The 21,403-nt window shown below is 46.6% G+C and overlaps 1 protein-coding gene across 1 annotated transcript; it reads left to right on the forward strand.

Moving 5' to 3' along the window:
* Nucleotides 1-14,230: 14,230 nt before the first annotated feature.
* Nucleotides 14,231-16,045, forward strand: LOC110590484 (cytochrome c oxidase subunit 5B, mitochondrial). The gene is made up of 4 exons (XM_021701293.2): nt 14,231-14,373; nt 14,920-14,993; nt 15,166-15,265; nt 15,855-16,045. The coding sequence occupies exons 1-4, from the start codon at nt 14,271-14,273 to the stop codon at nt 15,965-15,967; spliced, it is 390 nt and encodes a 129-aa protein (XP_021556968.1). The 5' UTR covers nt 14,231-14,270; the 3' UTR covers nt 15,968-16,045.
* Nucleotides 16,046-21,403: the final 5,358 nt, after the last annotated feature.

A 21,403-nucleotide genomic window follows, 5' to 3' on the forward strand; every position in this document is an offset into this window, starting at 1 on the left:
ATCTTAACCATTCAGCTTGATGAATTTATACACATGTATACAAATGTACATATAGTTGACTTTTAAACAACATGGGCTTGAATTACGTGGGTCCACTTAGACGTGGGTTTTTTCTATAAATACAGTACAGTACTATAAATTTTCTCTTCCTTGTGATTTTCTTAATAACATTTCTTTTTTCTAGCTTACTTCATTGTAAGAAAACAGTATATGATAGAGATAACATACAAAATATATATTAATCAATTGTCTATGTCAATGGTAAGGCTTCCAGTCAACAAAAGGCTATTAGTAGTGAAGTTTTTAGGAAGCCAAAAGTTATACGCAGATTTTCGACTGTGCAGGAAGTTGATGACTGAACCCTCATGTTGTTTAAGGGTCAACTTGTGTGTGTGTGTATACTACCTAGATCAAGATAGTGAATATCTCTCACACCCTAGAGGGATCTCTCATACCTTTTTCAGTCAATAACCCCCAAAGGTAACAATACTGTGCCTGTAACACCATCAATTATTTTGCCTGTTTTTGAACTTTATATGCATGAAAGCATATATTTGGTGCTCTTTTGTGTCTGATTATAATTTGCTCAACATCACGCGTGTGAGATTCATCCACGTTGTTGCATGTTGCAGCTCTTCGTTCATTTTCATTACTGTATTCCGTCATATGACTACATCACAACTTATTTATCCACTCTCCTTCTGATGGACATGTGGATTGTTTCTTATTTCAGGGTATTATGAATAAAGTTCCTATGAATATTCTTGTACACGTCTTTTGAAGGATATAAATACTCATTTCTTTTGGCTGTCTACCAGGATACACAAAATTTTGATGTTACCATACTACAAAAACTATTTAGATTTGTCAAGCTCTCCCTGTCAAGTACATATAACATATTTTAGCTGTTCCCACATCCATAATTCTTATTAGAAAAAAAGTGAAAACCTTTTCTACTTCTTTGAAATAATTTCAGACATACCCCAAATTGCAAAAACAACACAAAAAAAGTCCATATGCTCTGTATCAAAATTCCCCCACGTCAACATTTCACTATATTTGGTTTATCATTAATTATCCCGTGTGCATGTCGGGGTGCGTGCGTGTGTGTGTGTGTGGGTATGTATGTATGGTCTTGACACTGTTGAAGAGTATAGGCCAGTTACTTTGTAGACTCTATACATTTGGGTTTATGTGACATTTCCTCATGATCAGATTCAGGTTATGTGTTTGGAGCAAGAATACACAGATGTGATGCTGAGTTCTCAGTACATCATATCAGAAGGCACATCATGGTGATTTGTCTCTACTGCTGTTGCTAATTTTAATCACTTGGTTAAGGCAGTATCTGCCAGGTTTCTCCACTGTAATATCACTGTTTTTCCCTTTGTTATTCATCAGTGTCTTACGGGAAGATGCTTTGAGATTATGTAAATATCCTGTTTCTCGTCCTACTTTCACTTCCTAGTTTTACCATCCATTGATGATTCTTTTTAAAAATTTTAATTCCAGGATAGTTAACATACAGTGTTATTCTGTTCATGATTCTTGCCTGAAATAATTTTTATGGAAGTGATGAAAACTGGTTTTTGTTTTTAATACCTTCAAATTTTTCAAAAAATCTTACAGCGATAATCAGGATTTCTCACAAATCCAACTGAAATCCAGAAGATCACCAGACATTTATCCATAAAAATACCCCCAAAGTCACCTTGAAAGATTAAAAAAAATAAAACTGGCAAACTGGTGGTGGTGGCATTCTCAAGCAAAGTGCAGCCACCCCCTGGGAGCCTGAGAGTCAGCCAAAGAAGACAGAAAAGGAACTCTCCTACAAGTCTCCACTTCTGTGCAAACCACCCCCAGACCATCTTGGTGCAGGATGAGAAAAGATGTTTTGCATGCTCAAAGCATCTCATTCTAGGAGCACCTAGAATGGGGAGCAGGGGTCAAGTCCTGCAGATCCTGAGGGCCCCTGGGGTTCAGCCTGTGTCTTCTCTGGAGACAAAGCAGAAGGTGAACTTTGCCCTTTTCTTTCCAGGAGATTCTCACTCACCTTTCTAGCTTTCTGGAGGCTGGGACCTGCTCACCTGCTTAAGCAGCAGACCCAGCACAATCAATCCATAGAGATCCTAATATCCTGTGGGTTAACTAGTGAGGCTCTCTGGAAGCAAAGTCACCAAGTGAGTTGACATATAAGCAGATTCCAATTTATAAGTGGACGGAGTCCCAAAAGCTCATCCTTCAAGCCAAGGGTGAGAAATGCAGACTCTGCAGGTTAGCTCACAAAACCAATAACTCACAGGGCAGCTGCACAGATGACTGAAGACTGAGACGGGAATCTTCACCTAGAACATGATCCCTGCAAGATGAAGACTTTGACTGAAGCACCAGGAAGACAACTTGCCTCAACTTGTCCAGCACAGTTTTTGTTTTTTTTTTTTTAAGATTTTATTTATTTTTTGACAGAGAGAGAGACAGCGAGAGAGGGAACACAAGCAGGGGGAGTGGGAGAGGGAGAAACAGGCTTCCCGCTGAGCAAGGAGCCCGATGTGGGGCTCGATCCCAGGACTCTGGGATCATGACCTGAGCCGAAGGCAGACGCTTAATGACTGAGCCACCCAGGTGCCCCGTCCAGCACAGTTTTACTCAGCAAGACCCACCTTAGCATGTCTGATGCATCAGGCATTGTGCTGAGCACTGGGGAACCAAGGATAGGTAAGATATGGCCTCTGCCCTTGAGAGCTTACAGCAATGGGAGATTTCTGCCACGGGTAGACCCAGGGTCACCAAGACTCCAATGGATGGTGGAGCATGGGCCCCACAGTCCCAACAGCTGTATTCAGACTGGCTGGACATGAGCAGTCTCAAGGGGGAGGGCTGCCTGCCCAGTGGGCGACTAAGCCTGGCTGTGGCAAAGCACATTTCACTCAAAGGTATCCATCTACCAGTGGTTATATGGTGGTCCAATTTTACCAGGAAAGGAGACACATCCACCAGCTACTTCTTCTCTCTCCAACCCACAAAGTAATACATTTTTCATACTTGTATCTGTTGTTCTTGTTTTTATCAACCCCCTCTGTCATGTTCCTTGAAAACATTAGCATTTTCTTTTTTTTTTTAAAGATTTTATTTATTTATTTGAGAGAGAGAATGAGAGAGAGAGAGCACGAGAGGGAAGAGGGTCAGAGGGAGAAGCAGACTCCCCGCCGAGCAGGGAGCCCGATGTGGGACTCGATCCCGGGACTCCAGGATCATGACCTGAGCCGAAGGCAGTCACTCAACCAACTGAGCCACCCAGGCGCCCAACATTAGCATTTTCAAAGAAGAAATGAACGACAGTAGAAGAGTACAGTCTGATAAAAGGTCATCTTTTCTGCCTGAGTCCCCAACTCTGAAACCTGCAATTGCTGGACCAAGGCCACAGTTGGCTACAGTACTTCATTAGAGCTGGGATGCCACAATTTTAAGAGCATCATGACTTTTCCCCCCCCCCCAAAGATTTTATTTTTAAGTCATCTCTACACCCAATGTGGGGTCTGAACTTACAACCCTGAGATCAACAGTTGCATCCTTTAATGACTGAGCCAGCCAGGTGCCCCAAGCATCATGACTTTCTATGCCACCAAGAAAGACAAAAAGCTGCCAAGTGAACAACGACACAAAGGAAGACAACACAGCCCAACTTCAATAGCTGTTAACATGTCAACAAAGATGCACCCAGGAATCAATCAAAAATGATCATTCTGGTTAATCTGACCTGCTCCAAGTGCTGTGCGCTAGGTGTTGAGACAGGAACACAGGAGGAGACAAAAGGCCATCCCAGTCAAATGCGGAAACACACTCAACATCTAAACTTTACTTCTTCTGTCCTCTCCCCCCCAAGCCCCCAACACCAACCAGCCAGGACCTATTCCTCCTCCATCGCACTCATATTCTTTCTAGGCTAAGATGTGAAGCCATCTGGTTTCACCATGCTCCCTCCTCTCCCATTCAGCCCAGGGACTGCAACTCCATCTGCCCACCTCATCCCACTGCAAACCCCGAAATCCTGCAAACCCAAGCCCAAAGCCTGGAACGTTCAGTCTCCCTCCGCAACCCTCCCACTCTCCATCGCTGTCCCACGGTGTGATTTCAACATGTTGCCCCACTTTTTGTTCTTTTGCTTTCCTCCCTACAAGAAAAATAAAATAACCTGTCTTAAAGTGTAGCCATGAGGTCAGATAATTATGGAATCCAAAATGCTTCGAGCCTTGATTTAAAAAAATAAAGGATCCAAGATTAACTGAGACTATGACAACAGCCCTGTTTTTATGAATATTGCTTTTTTCAAGATGCCTTACTCCTAACACCATGCTTTATGTCCATCCTTTTAAACAAATATTTAATAGCTTAGGAATGTTAGTGAGGGCAGAGGCTCTGGTTAGCACGGCCTCAGCTCGCAATCTGAAAGATGAAATGAGTTTTATCCAGAAAGAAAAGTCAAACAGTCTCCAGTATTATAAACTGCACATCCATCAAACTAGGCATGGGCTGGGAACAGAGAGCCTTTCTGGAAAGAAAACAGCAGCTACCCTTTGTGCCCTAGGGAAACACTGGAAAAACACGCACACACAAAACCACCAAATCAACCAAAACGTAAACCAATTCTCAAGTTAGTTTGAAGACAGTTCCGTCCCAACAAAGCAAACGATGCTTTGGAGACACTTCCACCCAGGAGAGTAGGGCCAGCCCTGGGTCCAGCAAGGCGCCCGGGGTTGGAGTAACACTCAAGCACACGTGTTGAACCGGGAAATCCAGGAGAGCGCAAACAAGGAGGCGGGCGGCTGTGCCAGATCTGACCTACAGCGACCTTGGGACAGTCGGCAGTCCTAACTGGGCGGGCAGGGCAGGGCTAAGAGGGCTGGGGAGGGTGCGGAAGCCCGGGCACAGGCCTGGAGGAGGACGGTGGGGCTGGAACGACGGAAGACCGGGCTGGGGAGAGGAGCGGGTTCCTACCTTCAAGGCCGCAGGGGCCTTCCCGCGTCCCCAACGTTGCACCGGCAGGTTGCACCTGGGCAGGCAACAGCCGTCCAGCATCCGAGAGTGCGCGCCGCCGCCGGCGCCCCCCCAACCCCCGCCACGTGCGCACCCACGTGCACGCCATTCGCTGCGCCGGAAGCCCACGGGTGGGCGGTGCTCCCTGCTGCAGAGGCCCTAGGGCCACGCCCAGCACCCTGCTCACCTCTCTGAGCTTTTGATCTACGCCCCCCATTTTACGCGCAGTAAAGTCGCGGGATCCTCACCTGGGGACCAGGGCTTCCAGACCGATGAGGACAGGGAGGCCCAGAGGGAAAGGGCCGATTGCCAAGTCACACCGACAGAAGGGGGCGACGTCAAGATTTGAACCCTGGCCCACGGAGGCCTCTCCACCATCAGACCACTTGAGATCTTTGCCAAGTAAAGACGCTGACCATGTTGTGTGTTGAGAGCGCTCCTCTTATAACCACCGTCCGGATAATTATTCACCCCGTTTTGCTTTGAGAACAGATGTGTCTGTCCTAGGCATGTGTAGCTGAGTGTGTGTGAGTGTGTGCCGCTGTGTGCGCGCGCTTTGGAGGATGTCGGCCCCGGCAGATTCACACTCGACAAACTGGTCGAGCCCCCACCCTGTGCCTGGCCCCAAGCTAGGCCATTTACACACACTATTTCTCGTCATCCTCAGCCCGTCCTGTCATCAATTAAAACTCATATCCTACTCTTCTGGGGCACTGTTTTTTAATTAGGCATCATGAATAGCTAATTAATTGTCCTCCTGCATGGTTTTCCAGGCAGGAGGGCGGTAGAGCTGTGCTGAGCTGGCCAAAGCTACCGCGGGCACTCTAGCTAAGCCCATATACCCTGAGGGAGCCCCTCTTCCGGGGCCAGGACATGAGGGAGAGAAGGCAGAAGCCTTGGTGTGTTGGAAGGCCTTCCTAGCAACACTGCTAACTTGACCTTTACTTCCTTTGATCAGCTCCGCTAGGAGTTTGGGCTCATGTATTCATCTGACTTCCATTTGTTAAAAGGGATATTGAAGAGGTTGAAAGCCCATCTGAACTCCTTCCTGTTCTTTGGAGAATGCCTGCCATTTTATTTTTTATTTAAAAATTTTTTTTTACTCCTGCCATTTTAAATGTTTTAAACATACATAGGTAGATTCATTTTAATGAGCGTCATTTAAAAGTTTAATATGAAGAGACCGAGTGAGCCAGCTCCAGGCAAAGTTGAAAATATTAACCTATACAAGAATAATTCTTTTTCTTTTTTAAGATTTTATTTATTTGAGAGAGAGAGGGTGATGGAAGGAGAGGGGAGAGCACAGAGAGAGAGTGAGAGGGAGAACAGACTCCCCAGTGAGCAGAGAGCCCGATGTGGGGCTCCATCCCAAGACCCTGAGATCCCAGGACCCTAAGATTGTGACCTGAGCCGAAGGCAGACACTTAGCCGACTGAGCCACCCAGGCGCCTGCAGAACAATAATCCTTCTTCAGGATACAAACGCTTCTACCAACATTAGCTCATTCCATCTTCACTGTGAGCTGGAGGGCACTTTGACTACTCTCATTTTCCAGGGAAGAAATTGAGGCTTGAAGGCCACCTGCCTGGCCCAGGGCCATGCACTGGGCTATGAGAGCCCACATTTAAGCCCAGGGCTCTCATTGCTACTGGCCTGTCTTTCCCCACGTCTCCCGGAGTTTTGCTCTCATTTTAGTACCTGTTGTTCTCACTTCTTTGTATTGAGGCCCTGTGTCCTTGAGGCCCTCCACATTTCTCCACATTTCAATAACCAGAGGACTTTGGAAGGAGAGAAAAGGAGGTTTGGCCAACAGGGCTGCCTCAGGTGGCTCAGGGACTCCAATAGAGGCCCTCCTCTGGGCCTGGTCATGCCAACTGAGCTCAGTCTCCTCCTCCTCCTAGGATCTCTTGTTCCTTCAACCCCTGCTCTGCAGAACCACATGCTATGTGGTGACTTGATATCTTAGCCCAGTTAAAAAGCTGTGTTCCCAAGAGTCCTCTGAATAGTGACCCTAGAGCTGGGATTGACTCAGGGGAGAGGGGCTTTGGGCAAGTTGGTCTTGCTCCTTCCCAGGACCCCGATTTCCATCGGCCAGCCTGGAGGGACACTTTCAATTATTTTATTTATTTATTCTCCTTCATGTAATTATCTTTTATTGATCATCTAGCAAGTGCTACATGCACTATATACATTGTAATTCAATCCTTTTTAATGACCCTACAAAAGGGAAATTGGAGGTTCAGAGAGGTTAAGTTGCCCAAGTTATAGAGCTGCTAGTTGCAAGACCTTCTGAACCCATGTTTCTCTGACACCGCAGTGTATACCTTTTCTTCCATACTCCACTGTTTGATTTCAAAAGAGGTATTGGAGAAAAGATTAAAAAAAGAATCAAAACCACAAAGAGAAGGAAGAGCCACATTTTGGCCAGAGGGGCTAATGTGATTACGTGAATGAATATTAAGCCTGTCTCTGAGCTTCTTGGAAGCAAGAAATAAAAGTGTGGGGGCGTCTGGGTGGCTCAGTTGGTTAAGCAACTGCCTTCAGCTCAGGTCATGATTCTGGAGTCCCGGGATCGAGTCCCACATCGGGCTCCCTGCTCAGCAGGGGGTCTGCTTCTCCCTCTGACCCTTCCCCTCTCATGCTCTCTGTCTCCCATTCTCTCTCTCAGATAAATAAATAAAATCTTAAAAAAAAAAAAAAGAAAGAAAAGTGTGTGTGTGTGGGAGGGGCATGGACACAAGGGTCTACATGCTTCTCTATATAATACAGAGTCTCTATGGTAGAAGGAAATAAAAGTTTTTCCTTATTTTCAATTACAAAAGTAACTTCTCATATGGGATCTTATACAAGGACATTATGTAACAAAATTAAGAAAAATTTCAATAACCAGGTACAGCAAAACACAGATAAACAATTGTCCTGTGTAATGCATCCATCCATTCAGTAGTCATTCAACAAACACCGAGCAGCTATCACGCATTGGCTGCCCAGATGCAAAACACACAAAAAAAGGTAATTACGCTGTGTAATCAATCTCCTAATGGAAGCAGGCCCAGTACTCTAGGAGCACACACAAGTGGGATAACAACCCTGTGGGTGGAAGTCTGATGACCTCACAGACGAGATAACATTTGCCCACAGTCTTGGAGTTGGAGTTGGAATACCAACTCGTTTCCAAAAGAAGGAGAAGCATTCAAGGAAAAGGGAATAGAATGTGCGAAGGCATGAATGTAAATGGTGTGTTTGAAGACTGGATTGTCAGTGATCAGTGGGGAAGGACAGAACACGTAGGTGACAGCCAGCCTGAGGAGAACCTTGAGGGCCATACAAAGGGTTTTCTTGGCAGTATATGTGATTGAGTACTGAAGGAACAGAGAAAGGTGGAGATGGGGGTAGGCAGTTTAGCTGGGGAGGGCGGGCTGGGAGTGGAACGAGGGCTCTGGTAAGGCCTGAATGACAGAAATGGTCCCTGGAGATCAACCTCCAGTGGAGGAAGAAGAGCCAAGAGACTGAAAGGCAAGGTAGAGGAAGCTTAGTTTGAGTGAAGGCAAGGACAAGGCAGCTAACAACAGGAAGATGTCTAAAAGAATGAGGTTATAAACAGAGTCTGGGGGTTGGCAAATGGGGGGTCAAGGGTGAACTTAGCAACAGAATTTCAGGGCACAGTGGGGTCAAACAGTAGGTTGGGTGACATTGTAAGTGGCCACTGAAGAGGTAGACAAACACAGGGAGAGAGCTGTTCTTCCAGAAGTCTGGAAGTGGATGGAAGAGGCACTGACCTGAGAAAAGACTAGGGTCTCAGCATCCTTGAAGCCAAGGGAAGGGGCCTGATGCAGGGAGAGGGTGAAGAGCCCAGCAGGTGAAGGGGCAGCCTTGGGGAGGAGAGACCCTGTTCCTCCAAGACCAGGGGGGAGGGGACGAAGGAAACGGAGGAGGAGGGTGAAGAAGAGGAGGGAAGGGAGGCTGACTCTCAGTGAAATACAAGATGGGCAGGGCACAGTGAAGGAAAGAACCACCAAGCTCCCAACATGGAGGGTTCAGCCAAGAGTGACAGTCACAAGCCTCTCGTGGTGTACGCTTTTCTCTGACAGTGCTTGCCAACTTGGAAGAAGGAACCCAGAAAACAGATGGTTGGGCATATTTAGCATTGGGTACAATGGACAATGGAGCAAGGACCTGGGAATGACAGTGTAGTTGAACCATTGAGCAGGACATCATCCCAGGCAGAGAACCATGCTGATCACTCTCTGTGTGCCCCTCTGGATCCCCCTCCACCCCTGCTCTTCGCCTGGGGGGCTGTCATCCATGGGTGGCATCGAGGGACTCCCTTGCCCTCTGGTTGCCGGTTAGGGTCACTTTGCTCCTCACCTCCACCCTACCCTCTCTGCCAAGGCTCTAGCAGCTCCTCCTGCTGTTCAGCACTCCCCAGGTGCAAATACCATTGGGCCCAGGGTGGCCGTCCCTGGTCCTCAAGATCCTTGGGGGCTGCCTAAACCCCGCCACCCCTCTGCAAACAGCCCTTTACTCACCTCTTCTGTGCGGGTCAGTGGGGCCTGACTGACCCAGGAAGAACAGATCCCATGGGCCTGCCCAGCAGGCTGATGGAGGGAGATGAAGGGAAGAGGGGAAAGGAAGAGATGGCATGGGGGGAGAGAGGAAGATTAGGATTTCCCAGGTGGAGCTTATGTTCCTCTCTGGAAGGGTAAAGGGGGCTCCGTGGGATGGGGAAGAGGGTTATGGGGTGAGAGAAGCGTTCTGGGAGAGGAAGGGTGGCAATTCACATTTGCTCCTGTACGGCCCCACTGGTTGACCACAACCAGTGCTTTTGTTTCTTACACACCCGTCCCCCCCCACACCCACCCACCCACACACATGCGCACACACACACACACACACACACAGAAGAATCCTCCTTTGATCCCTCTGAGCCCCAGCGCATGAGCTCAGGCCTCATGCTGACCACAGTTCCAGGTGACCCATTTCAGATTTGTGGCATCTGCACAAAAACGTTTCATTTGTTCTGACCTGGCTTTGCTGCCAGAAGAGTCCTAGCTCCCAGCAGGCTGCAGGACGTTCAGCCACTTTATCACACCTTCCTCAGGCCTCCTTAGGTGGCCCTTGAGGTCCAGGCTGTCCCTGGCTGAAGCAGGATCCCAGCAGGCTGCACACAGCAACTGTCTCCCCCTTACCCGACTCGTTATAATTAAAAATTGGCCCTACACATGCCTTTGTAAGTGGTCAGGGTCTCTGTGGCCCAGCCAGAGCAACAGAGATGCAGATTAAATCCCTTTTATGACCCCATTCTTTCAAGCTTGTGAGAACTCTGCCCAAACTAAGAACAAGTTCTCACCCCTTCCACTTTCTTGTGATCTATTTGAGGAAGAAGCCACATTTTATTCCCTTTGAATAGGGACCAGCCTTGGCCCATGGGAAGGACTCAATATAACCTCCTTAACATTCGAAGAGTCTCTGCAAGTCAGTAAGATAAAGGACCTCCCCTAGTAAGAATATGAATAGCCAATTAAAAAATGTTTTCTTCATTTCTGGATAGGTAATACATTTTCTGGTAATATATATTTTTGTAATTGATATTCACTTATATATCTGTATATTTTAAGAAAAATCCCTTAGGGGGCACCTGGGTGGCTCAGTTGGTTAAGCGTCTGCCTTCGGCTCAGGTCATGATCCTAGGGTCCTGGGATCGAGCCCCACATCGGGCTCCCTGCTGAGCTAGGACTCTTCTGGCAGCCTGCTTCTCCCTCTGCCCCTTCCCCCTGCTCATGCTCTTGCTTGCTCTCTCTCTCAAATGAGTAAATAAAAAATCTTAAAAAAAGAAACATCCCTTATATGTGCATTTGTTTGAATATGTCTATATGAGCATGGAGCAGTGATTCTCAATCAGGGTGATTTTGCCCTCCAGGGGACACATGGCAATGGCTGAAGACATTTTTGGTTGTCACCACTGGGGAATGCGAATGGCAGAAATGCTAAAAATCCTACAATGCACACAGGACTGCACCCTACCCTGGAAAGAATTATCCAATCCAAAATACCAATGGTGTTGAAGTTGAGAAACCCTGGCATAGAGAAAGGAAAATAAATGGAAAAACACAAAACTGTTAATATTGAACCTTTTCCTCACTCACCATATATGTTTGACTTATTACAATATGTATTTTGACCACTAAAAATTATCCTATAAAAGTAAAAATATAATACTCAGTGAAAGTTTCTTATTTTGGCAAAGACAATGATGGAGCCGGAGTAGGGGAGACTGTTTCCCAAGGAGACATTAGGGGGCAGGGGTGTGAGCAGAGGGTAGTGGGAGCTGGAAGCAGCAGGGCGTGGGTGGGGATGCTTAGAGACTGGTCCTGACATAGGAGCTCACCTGCAAAGTCTGAAGAATCCCAGGTCTTTTGTGAGCTGAATAAGGACTTGCAAAAATGTCCTATGATTAGGCATAAACCTTATTTCCATTTCATAGACTGGAGTGAACCAGTCTTGTGGTCAGGCAGCAGGGAATCATAACTCCTCACAACTGCATTTCTCACTGGCCTGCTGAGAGTTGGGTTAGGTGCTTCTTGGCAAAGAGGGGTCAATGAAGATGGAAAAACTCTGGCTTAAACCACAGGTGAATTAAACAGGATTCTTCGCTGCAGGCCTAATCAGAGCCTTTAATGTGCTAGAATGTGCATCTCCAAGAGGGAATTCAGTAAATGCAGGACTTCCCAAGTCCTTTTTACTGACAGCATCTCTTGAGACTAGGATTCTGGGAAATACTAATCTAGTCTAATCGATTTTACTCATGAGGAAATGGGTGGCCAAAAGAAAAGTAACTGGCTAGGCTAACTGGTGCGGTTCCATCCCAGGACACCTGTATTTCAGACCAATGCTTTTTCCCTAGCATTAAACATTTAACCACAGGTACAAATCAACCCTAGATTCTTGGGGAATGTTCCTAAGATTTACGGAATTTTTTTCCCCCCCAATTTAATTTGGAGCAGTTGCACTGGAGGTTAAGAGAGAAGGGAGTAACACTGGAAGCCATTCAAAGCAAAACCCACCTTTCAAGAGGATCGAGACATTCTTTGCCTCAGAAGAGAGACCATTTTTTTGCTTGGTGGAGGGGGCACCCATGAAGACCAAATATGCTCCCATGAAGGAATGCTCCACCAGGTCCTTTTGAAAATATAACCTGCACGGGACAGATGGAAACACCTGCGACTTCAACCCTCCCCAGTGTACCTCAAATTGACCTCACTGGACCAGGAGAAGCCCTAGAAAACTTATTCTGTATAATCTCTCCAAGAAGTAAAGTGACTAAAATTTACTTGCTCCTGTTACATGCCAGGCCTCTAGAAGGCACTTGAGGATTCAAAGATGAATAGAGCATAATTCTTGCTCTGAAGGGAATCTCCATCTGGTAGGGAAACATATTCCATGGAGTCAGACTGAGATAGGGCTATACTGACAATGTGAACAAAGTCCTAGCAGCCGATGAGGGGCAGTGTTCACACTTTTGAATGCTGACCCTTCTAAGAAGCTTGCACACCTCAGCTTGCGGGCATCGGGAGCTATGGAAGATCTTTTCAGTTTTAACCAGAGAACTCTGGCCCAGGTACCTTCGGTGACTCCACTTCCCATTATCAACTTCCCTTCTTGCTCCCCTATTTTATTTGGGGCAAATTATGCTCAGAGACTGAGACTGTCTTTACTAACGATTTATTTAATACAGGTTCATTGAGGGAATTAAAATTTATAATATTTCACAAGCCAATAGCATAAGGATGTCTCTTTATAAGCTAATAAAGAAATAACATACTTCAAACCAGTGACAGGTTAATTACGCTATTGTTCCAGGCAAGGGGAGATGAAAGTCCAAATTTAGTTGAGGTATACCTTTCCACACTGGGTAGAGTCAATCCTTCCAACTAAAAGCTGGATAAAGCTTCCAGCTTAGGTTCCTCACTCCCAGGGCACCAGTGTTGGCAGGAAGGTGTGCTGCTTCGACGAGATCACTAAACGGATTGTGCCACTGCCTACGAGTGCCAAGGCCGGGACAGATGCCCGTTCTCTAAGACTGCTGCAGGGTTTAACACCACTGCTGACCAAAAGTAGCCTCACTAGGTCAGGAGAAAGTGTCTCAAGATCTTCAGAGAACTATTTACATCAAGAAAGAGTAGCCTTGCCCAGACTGAACACTCTCGAGGTGTTGGTCAAACCTCTTGGTTTTTAATGTTTAAAAGTCTGTTACACGATGGACCCACTGCTGCTACAGCGGTGTCAAGGACATAACAGTCCTCTCCACGCCAGGGGCGAGAGTTCATTAAGTCCTAATACCCAACTTCAAAACGAGTTCAAACCACAAACAACTTTGTCCAAAACAAGCTTTCAAAACATGGATTTGAAATTATAACAAGTCAGGACACAACAGCGTCCCTTAACTTGTTCCTTGGTTAGTAACCTCCGGGTATAGGCCACCCCCTCACTCCACATCACCAAAGGTCTTGGTCCTGGGAGGGGCCCTAAATCTGGCCCAATCCTCCTTCCCCTCCCCGGTCCTACCTCAAGCCTGGACCTCATCCCCACAACGACTTCATCATCTCAGCGCCACTGTAACAGGAAACTGATGCTAGGACTGCGGGCAGGTCCTGCCCAAGTTCTTACAGACTGGGCCAATGCAAGAAGTTCGCGATGCCTCACACTGCCCGGCGAACCCGCATAACAGTTAACACAGTGGCCTTCAGGAGCTAGCTCCTAAATTTAAGTCATTTGGGGAAAAAGAATAAAATAAATTTAAATCATTTGGGGGTCCAGCAAGTCTCTTGACAGACTCGGGCTTAACAAGTTCCATCAAGAAGCCTCCTCGTTTACAGAGCACAATTAGCAGGAAACACGCACAGGAACTCCACTGTGGTCGCCTCATTCTACGGAGGAGGCCATGGAGTCCCAAAGGCGCAAAACGAGCTGCCCCTGCGTTAGTAAAGGGCAAAACCCCAGAAGCCTACGTTTCATACCGAGACGGCCCGGGTGCCTCCGGGACCGAGCAGCGGAGGACGGCAGTGAGAACCACGCACGCGCTGACTCTCCTCCGGCCAGAGTCACGTGACTGGGGGGCGGGCTCCAGGCCTGGAGGAAGCGGAAGTCCGACAGGCGGTTGGGGGAAGCCCTCCCCCGGAAATCACGCCTCTTTCCGGAGCCTGCTCCCGGAAGTGCTGCTGTTTGTAGCGGGCGTGATGGCTTCAAGGTTACTTCGCGGAGTTGGAGCGCTGGCCGCGCAGGCCCTTAGGGCCCGCGGTCCCAATGGAGTCGCCGCGGTGCGCAGCATGGCATCTGGAGGTACTCGGCCCGCCCGGCGCGTCAGGGACCGGCACCGTTGCCCTCCCGGGGTGGTGCCAGGGCAGCGAAGCGGGGCGGGCCGTTCAGCTCCTCGGGGCCCCAGTGACTGCTCCGGGGCCCTGAATGCTTCAGGCTCGGCGGGCTTCTCCCTGTTATTCCTGGCCGCTTGTGCTGCCGCTCACCGAACTGACCCCCGCTCCGGAAGAATCCTAAACTGAGGCGCCGGGTGACCTTGGGGGACAGGGGTTGCAACCGGGATGCGGAGAGGCTAAGCTGCGCTTCAGAGCCGTGCTCACCTCAAGTTGGACGAACCCCAGTAGGGCTCTGACTTACTTTTAGAAAAAATGTGTAGAAATATTGGTCTCCGTGGTTGAAGGAAGCAAAGATTACCCTGTGCTGCCGCTTTTGGGGATCGTGACAGTGGTTCTTAGGAGACAGTGTGTTTGAGTAGCCCTTAGGAGCTTGTAAATTATATGTAAACGTTCGTGTATAATGTATTTTTCGTCTTGATAATTCAGACATCATAATTCACGTTTTTTCCTTTAGGTGGTGTTCCTACCGATGATGACCAGGCGACTGGGCTGGAGAGGGAGGTCATGATGGCTGCACGGAAAGGACTGGTGAGAAGCTCCTTTCTGTGCCTTCTCTGGAGTTCATGGTCTTGGATGATGGGATCAGAACGGTCTCCTCTCTGGTAGCATTTGAGATAGGGAACCTGATTTGTGTGGGAACAGTACCACTAGCCTTTGGAGGGCAGAGATCATTTGGCATAATGGCTTAATTCTTTTTCAGGACCCATACAATATGCTAGCCCCAAAGGCAGCTGCAGGCACCAAGGAAGACCCTAATTTAGTCCCATCTATCACCAACAAGCGAATAGTGGGCTGCATCTGTAAGTACCTCACCACTATTTTTTTGTCCGTTTGTTTAATGTATTCTATACGGGATGTCAGTAAGATGTTTCAAATCTTTTGTGTGTATGGTGTGTGTGTGTGTGTGCGTGTGTGTAAAGGGGATATGTGTGTAAATGAGTTATTCTAAGGGTCCCCTGGCCCTTTCAAACTTCATTAACCTTCATTAATTAAGTAGGTTGTCCTTACTGTAAAGAGGCATAGAACATCAGTAATACCAGCTCATTGGGGATGCAGCATGAAGGAGTATTCATCCAGAAAATATTTATTGTACTTCCTCTTTGCCAGATACCATTTTAGGCACTAGGGCTATATATCAGAATGGACTATGCTTTGGGATTCTACATAGGCAGAACTACTGTTAGAACCTAATAGTGACTCTGATGTGAGCCCATAAGTAAACTCAGGGCCTCATTTCTTCATCTGAAAAGTGGGGAAGGAGAGAGCTTGAATTGATCTCTTAAGATGTCAGCCATAACTTTGTGTCTTGGAGGTGTCTGAGGAGGAGGTTAATATTGAAAGTCTCCACATCTAGGTTGGATGGACTTCAACCCACCTTTTCCCTTTCAGGTGAAGAGGATAATAGTACCGTCATCTGGTTCTGGCTGCACAAAGGCGAGGCCCAGCGATGCCCTAGCTGTGGAACCCATTACAAGCTGGTGCCTCACCAGCTGGCCCACTGAGCCTTTGCACTAACTTACTCAAAATGTGCTGTGAAGTTTCTTCTTTCCAATAAAGACTAGCCATTGTGTTGGCTCCTTCTCCCATAGTTGGCTGGTCTTATTTCTATCCTTTATTTTTGGGGAGGCATGGATTCTTACATTGGGAATAGCTATCTGTTAATATTACTTTGCCATCCACGTGCTTGTGTATGCCGAGATTGACAATCCCATAATACAATGATTGGGACTATCTGCTGTGGGGAAAGCATGGGCTATGGCATCAGGCCGACTGGACTTGTAATATTGGCTCCATCATTTAGCTTTGTCACTGGGAGCATGCCCTCTGAGGGTAGGTTACATCTTCAAAAAAAACAAACCAACCTTGTGAGGTGTTAGAAGTAATAACGTAATATAAAGAGCCTGGCAGATGGCTTACAGTATTGTTATAAAATAGGGTGACTTTGTGACCAGAGTTTTGGGGGCTTTGAAGACTTGGGGTTCAAAGCATAGTTCATGGGGATACCATCAGCAAAATCCAGAATATGAGACAATTCCAGAAACCAATGACCAGTTTCTTCAAATAAATTGCTGTGAGGAGGGGCACCTGGCTGGCTCAGTTGGTAGAGCATGCCACTCTTGAACTCAGGGTTATGAGTTCAAGTTCCACAGTGGGTGTGGAGCCTGCTTTAAAAAAATAGTTTAAAATTAAATTGCAATGAGGAAAAAGAAGAGTAGAGAGAACCTATCAAGTGAAATGGATGTGAGGGAGATAACAACCAAGAGCAAAGCGTGGACCTTGTTTGGATCTTTATTTGAAGAAATGCAACTGTAAAGAAAAGAAATTGAATAATTTGAACTTTGGGTATTTGACATTTAGGGATTTATTAAATTTTAGATGTGTTAATGGAGTTAACTTATGTGTTAGAGATTCTTGGTGAGGTACTTAGGGGTGAAGTATGTCTGGGATTAGCTTTAAAACAGTGGGAAGAAAAGGAAGAGGAGTTTTGGGTAGGAATGATACATTGTAGCCAGGTAGAAGAAGGGTCATAGTTCTACTCTTGTGTATGTTTGAACTTTATCATAATAAAAAAAAAATAAAGAGTTGAAAGAAATTTTAAAAAGTCCATTTCAGCTACGTTATATTTGTGGCATCCTGGACAATTAAGTTCTCAAAAGCTGTTTGTAAAATGGAACTGGTACCTTTCTGTTTTTGTTGGGATTAGCCACAGAGGTGGCTTTAGTTACTTTCTCCACAAAATTGGTTCGGACTAGGTCTTTTTTTTTTTAAGATTTTATTTATTCATGAGAGACAGAGAGAGAAGCAGAGGGAGAAGCAGGCTTCCTGCTGAGCAGGGAGCCCGATGTGGGACTTGATCCCAGGACCCTGGGATCATGACCTGAGCCGAAGGCCGACGCTTAACCATCTGAGTCACCCAGGCGCCCCAGACTAGGTCTTTGAGCTGAGCTGATGATGGGGAGCTTTAGGGAGAAAAGTCATTTCCCCCAATGTTGCCTTACTTCCTCTTCAAGGTATAGTCAGAGCTGCTGTTTCTATTCTTTGCTGTCATTATCTTTGGTTTCCAGGAAATGCTAGAGCATTTGTCTGCCATTCAAGGCCATTCCCTTTGGGAAGGGGAATACCTAGCTATCTATTAAATCTACCCATACCGGGGCGCCTGGGTTGCTCAGTCATTAAGCGTCTGTCTTCGGCTCAGGTCATGGTCCCAGGGTCCTGGGATCGAGCCCTGCGTCGGGCTCTCTGCTCAGGGGGAAGCCTGCTTCTTCCTCTCCCACTCCCCCTGCTTGTGTTCCCTCTCGCGCTGTGTCTCTATCAAATAAAATCTTTAAATAAATAAATTAATTAAAAAAAAAATCTACCCATACCACTCCCACCTCAAATGCTGTTCTAAGCAAGAGTTTACTCCGGTACTGCCACTCAGCCCCTCTGTCTGGCCTACCTCCTGCATTCCCCCTTCCTTTTCCACTGTCTTCCTTTCCACCCTTCTTAGGGTGCGCTTTTGACTCCATATGTCATTGATTGGATTTATCTTCTCCCTCCCTCAATTTCAAGACCCTCTTTGCTTTTTAAAACTACCCAGGGGCGCCTGGGTGGCTTAGTCGTTGGGCATCTGCCTTCGGCTCAGGTCATGATCCCAGGGTCCTGGAATCAAGCCCCACATCTGGCTCCCTGCTCAGTGGAAGGCCTGCTTCTCCCTCCCACTCCCCCTGCTTGTGTTCCCTCTCTTGCTGTGTCTCTCTCTGCCAAATAAATAAAATCTAAAAAAAATAAAAATAAAACTGTACCCAATTCTCAGGGCGCTTAGCTGGCTCAGTCTGTGGAACATGCGACCTGATCTCAGGGTTATAAAGTTTGAGCCCCACGCTGGATGTTGAGATTGCTTTAAAAAAAAAACAAAACATATTCTCCCCTAAAGAAAGAAAAATCCCCAGTACATGTCCAGATTGTGGTAGGCAGGATAATGGCCCCCAAAGATGTCCATAATCTAGTCCCCGAATCTGTGACTACATTAGGTAATGTAGTAAAAAGTTATTAAGGCTGCAAATCAACTGACCTTAAAATAGGGAGATTATCCTGGATTATCCAGGTGGGCTCAATAATTCAAGGGCAGCAGAAGAGAGTCCAAGGGAGATGTGACTGTGGGAGAATGGCCAGAGAGATGCAGCATTGTTGTTTTGAAGATGGAAGAAGGAGGCTAGAAGCGAAGGAATACCAGGCAAGGAATGTAGCCTATAGAAGCGAGGGAAGAAGATAAGCCTCACTCTGACGGTATTAAACAATCTGCAAATACAGAATAAAAAACTTGTTTCCTGGAACGATTTGAGTGTAAGCTGCTGATCTGATGCCCCATCGCACTTCAGTGTATGTTTTTTACAAAGATGTTCTTTTATATACCTATAATATGACCATCAAAAATCAGGAAGTTAAAATTTATACAGTTCTGCCATTTAATCCTCAGGCCCTATTCAAGGGTTGCTAAGTGTGCCTATAATATCCTTTATAGAGCCAGTTCAGAATCCCATGTTGCCTTTAGTTGTCATGTCCCTTTAGTCGTCTCCACTCTGGAACAGTTCCTCAGTCTTTCCAGACCTCTGAAAATTACACCAACTCGGGTTGGTCTGATGTTCCCCCAGGACTGGGTTCAGCATTATGTGTCTTGGGCACGAGCACTGCAGAGGTGATGCTGCACTCTTCCTGCTAGGCGTGTGATGTTGCCTTGTCCCACTGCTGACAGGGTTCACTTTGTCACCTGATTAAACTAACGTCTGTCAGACTTCACTGTGCAGTTGCTCCTTAGTAAGTATCTTATGCGGGCAACACTTTGAAATGCTCCTCACCAAGACTTTGGTTTATATCAGAATGGACTCATGCTTTATTATATTCAGTGGATTATAATTCGTAACTATTATTTAGCTTCTGATGTTTAATTTGTTCCAAATTTGGCTGGTAGGAGCTTCTTCAAGTTGGCACCTGTGGCCTTTTGACATGTCCCTATCATTCTTTGAGCACTTTTTAAATTTTCCGGCACAGAATGTTCTAGGCTCACCCTTCCAGGCTGTTTATAAACTCATGAGGTAGGTACTATTATTATCACCCCCATTTTAGAGATGGGGAATCCTAGGAACAGCTCAGGATTATGCAGCTAGCTAGTTGTGGTGACAGGATTGTGAATGCAGAACACAGCTTGAGCCTGAGCTCTCCCCGCCCGCCACCCTTTTGAGGTAATTTTAGAATTGCAGAGACTGCACAGAGTTCCTGTTTACCCTCCACCCGGTCTCCCTTAATGTTAACAGCACAATGACTGAAACCAGGAAATTCACACTCACACGGGGCTATTCACTGATTTTGCCGGCTTTCCCAGTAAGGTCCTCGTCCGGTCCCGGACCTCACATTGCATTTCGCTGTCATGCCTTAGTCTTCTCCAATCTGTGACAGTTGCTGTCTTTACCTTCATAACCTGTCACTTTTGAGTAAGAGAACTGGTCCGTTAATTTGTAGGATGCCCTGAGTTTGGGTTTGCCTGTCTGTCCCTGGCCAGACTGAGGTGATGGGAATAGCACGGTTGACGCTGCAGCCTTACTTAGTACAGCACCTCAAGAGACCGTGACTAATGACTGCGGAGGCACACTTTGGTCATTGGTTTAAGGTGCTATCCACTAGGTTTCTCCGCCATAAAGTTACTATTTTTCCTTTTTGTAGTTACTAGTTATCTTGTGGGGAGATACTCTGAAGCAATGCAAATGTCCTTGCTTTTGCTCACTAATGTTTGCATCCATTTTTGTCTACAACAATTAGTACTGTGGTGTTTGCCTGCCTGTGGTGATTTCCATTTTCCATTGCTCCTTCTACAGGAATTGAACTACTGTAAGGAAGAACTGTCCCTCCTCCCCCTATGTTTACATCTATTCAGTTTATTTATATCAGAGTGGACTCATAAGTATTTTATTCTATGGCTTACCATCCACCACAGATTTGATCACTGGGTGCTCCTTCAAGTTGGTTTCTGTGTCCTTGAGACAAGCCTCCTCCTTTTGGGGGCACTTCCTTACTCTGTGGTACCACAAGATATTCCAGGCTTATTTTATACTTTCTCTGCTCTAGATCTGGAATTCCTCCAGATCTGATTCCTTCTACCGAAGAGTGGTATTTAGAAGCACTGTATGTGCCTGTTACTGGGGTGTCACTGTGTCTAGGTCCTCTAAGCAGACACGGCTGGGAAATATGCACATACATTGTAACCCCAGCGTTCACACACTGAAGCCTATTTATTTCAGCATCTATCTGTATGTGTATTAAAAACCATGAGTCCCTACCTCCAATCCCAATCCAATACCACAAAGTTCGTTCTAGCCTTACCACCTTTTTGTCTGTAGCTTTTCTCCAACAGTGGGAAACCTGGCATGACCAGAGATCTGTAACCGTACTGTCCCTGCTGGAAGAGGGAGTGGGGAGGATGCTGCATTGTGCTTGGCCTTAGAGGATGGGATTTTGACAGACATGAGGCAAAGTCATTCCCGGCAGAGAGTAGAAGCTGGCGGGCAAAGCATGATGATGTGTGAACCTACAACAGGAAAGGAACAGATCCCAACGGGCCTGAATTTAATGCAGCATGTAGTTCATGAAGGGGATTTCACCCGCGGTACATCAATTCAGTTCTTTTCTGCCAGGCAGTGGAGAACTGCCTGACATTTTGGATTAGGAAGTGGCAGAACCAAGGCTATGTGGGCTTGAGATCCAAGAGCAAATGGACTGGGTAGGGGGGAGAATGAAGCTAGCGTCATAAGACAGGGTGGTAGAGGCCAGCACAGTAAAGGAGCAGCGGGTAGGAAAGGCATTATAGAAGAACCAACCGAACTTGGTAAATGGCAGAAAGTGGAGAAGGTAAGGAAAAGGAGTCAAAGTAATAATGCTCCAAACCTGTGTAGTTTGGAGAAAGT

Source organism: Neomonachus schauinslandi, chromosome 10, assembly GCF_002201575.2.
Source record: "Neomonachus schauinslandi chromosome 10, ASM220157v2, whole genome shotgun sequence".
Taxonomy (NCBI): domain Eukaryota; kingdom Metazoa; phylum Chordata; class Mammalia; order Carnivora; family Phocidae; genus Neomonachus; species Neomonachus schauinslandi.